Raw genomic sequence first — 2,181 nt, 5'->3', positions numbered from 1 at the left:
GTCAACGTTCCCAGACGTCTACAAATCGTACAAACTGACGTCATCTGGAGCGGCCACGTCGTCTAGAATTGTCGAAACATGCGATGGCGATGAGGAGGAGGAGGAAAAAATTGTGTTAAGGTAAGGTGGCGGCCTAGAATTCCATATAAAGTGGCCTAGAATTTTCATATACGGTGGGCTTGGAATTCCATCTATGGTAGCCTAGTATTCTATATATAGTAGCCTAGAGGTTTCACATAAAATGACTAAGAACTTACATATAGGGTGGCCTAGAAATTCCGTATAAGGTGGACTAGAAATCCAATATATGGTGGCCTAGAAATTTCATATATCATGGCCTAGATTATCCATATACAGTGGCCTAGAAATTACATACCGTAAAACCTCTAATAGAACGACACCCGGATCGTCCACTTTGAGCCTATATATCTCATTTTCTGTGAAAGATATCAAAAAGTGGCTAACTAGTAAAATGTTGCTGATATCCTGATAAACATTTTACTAGTTAACCACTTTTTGATATCTTTCAAAAGAAGTGAGATATATAGGCTCAAAGTGGACGATCCGGGTGTCGTTCTATTAGAGGTTTTACGGTAGGTTTGTTTCACGTCCTTCTAAATTTTTAACGCTCTCGGAAACTTGACAGCCGAGCTTCAGAGCTCTGAAAAAACCCTTAATAGCCGAAAATCAAAAGTAAATTATGTTTTTGTAGATCTTTCTGACCGCCACTGTAACATCTCTGTTTTCTCTTTAACACTTTTTAGTTCAACTTCTCTGAATTTTTCCGCATAGATTGCTGAGAACAATGAATCAAATTCTCCACATGGTGTCCATTGTCTGGCGCCCCCATCCTTCCAAAGTTATTGCTTTTCCCAGGAAACAGAGACGTCCAGAAGCTTCTGGTAAAGCCCACATATGTCAGAAAGGATTAGTGTAAATACTCCCAACAGACACAGTCGCCCCAACGTCTCTCATTCGGAGTCAGACAAAAAATGAAATTTCTATTTTTAATTATTCCTCTTTTTCTGATTTCTAGCTCATCCACTACTAAATTTGTATTCGAAGGAGAACTGTTCTGCTACAAGCCTGACTTTTCATATAGTGTGCAAATTGTTGAAAAGACGCAACCATCGTGAGTTTTTTTTTTTGAAAATTTCGTATCATCAATCATTGAATTTTACAGGAAAACAATAATCTCAGAAAGCAAAGGCACTAGTAAAACACACGATAAGCATTTTGAAATCGAAGGAATCGCTGAAACTAATGGAACGGATACTGTAAGTGAGAAATCTTTAAAAGTAGAAGATTCTTGTTTTCCAGCCACACCATGACATTGACATTGATGTGATCCACAATTGCTATCCAGATGGTCATTTCAACACAATTAGCCATCACGTCGGTGAATTCCATATTGAAGCGGAGTAAGAATTCGAAAAAAAAAACCAAAACTCTTAAATTTTATTTTCAGGGTTATTAAACAATTCATCAAATTTGATTTGAACGATAAAATGTACCCCGAAGTCGAGGAGCCAAAAAAGTAAAAGAGTAATTATTGCAGTTGGGAACAAATCAAATCAAAAATCCACAAGAAGTAATTTTGAAGTTATAATCTATTCAGTCAACCGTCATTTTTTTACAACTTGTTGTTCCGAATTGGAATTATTCCATGTTTTCTTCTTTTTTTAAAAATGAAACGGTTTTTATTTCAAATCTACATTCAAAGCTTAAATTTCGTTATTTAGCTTTTGTCAGGAGCCACGGTCCGTCTTTTATTATTATTTTTACATAAAACAATTTACCGGTGAAATTAACGATAATTTACCGGTAAATTTACCGAAAACTACCGGTAATTTCTAGGAAAATTTTTTGTTTTTTTTTCGATGATTTAGAACCGCGACATTTTAGAACCACTACGTTTCAGAACTGCAACGTTTCAGAACCGCGACATTTTAGAACCGCGACGTTTTAGAACCGCGACATTTTAGAACCGCGACATTTTAGAACTGCGGCGTTTCAGAACCGCGACGTTTTAGAACTGACAATTTCAGAACTGTTGCAAAACTGTCAAAAAAAAACTAGCGAATTAGCAGAAAAAAAGGTTCGTGTAGTCCTCGGTAAATTACCTGTAAAACTATCAAAAAAAGCCGTTACCGGTAAGTGAAAATCGGAAGTCACACACTG

General features: G+C 36.6%; 1 protein-coding gene across 1 annotated transcript; it reads left to right on the top strand.

The window, feature by feature from the left end:
- Positions 1–992: 992 nt before the first annotated feature.
- CBG27465 lies at positions 993–1,541 on the top strand (the record flags this gene model as incomplete). Its single annotated transcript, XM_045238928.1, has 4 exons — positions 993–1,132; positions 1,184–1,277; positions 1,321–1,421; positions 1,469–1,541. The coding sequence occupies 4 exons, from the start codon at positions 993–995 to the stop codon at positions 1,539–1,541; spliced, it is 408 nt and encodes a 135-aa protein (XP_045099831.1).
- Positions 1,542–2,181: the final 640 nt, after the last annotated feature.

The sequence above is a fragment of the Caenorhabditis briggsae genome (assembly GCF_000004555.2).
Source record: "Caenorhabditis briggsae complete genome, chrX, whole genome shotgun sequence".
In the NCBI taxonomy this organism is placed as follows: domain Eukaryota; kingdom Metazoa; phylum Nematoda; class Chromadorea; order Rhabditida; family Rhabditidae; genus Caenorhabditis; species Caenorhabditis briggsae.
This window is presented reverse-complemented; position numbering and strand designations above follow the sequence as displayed.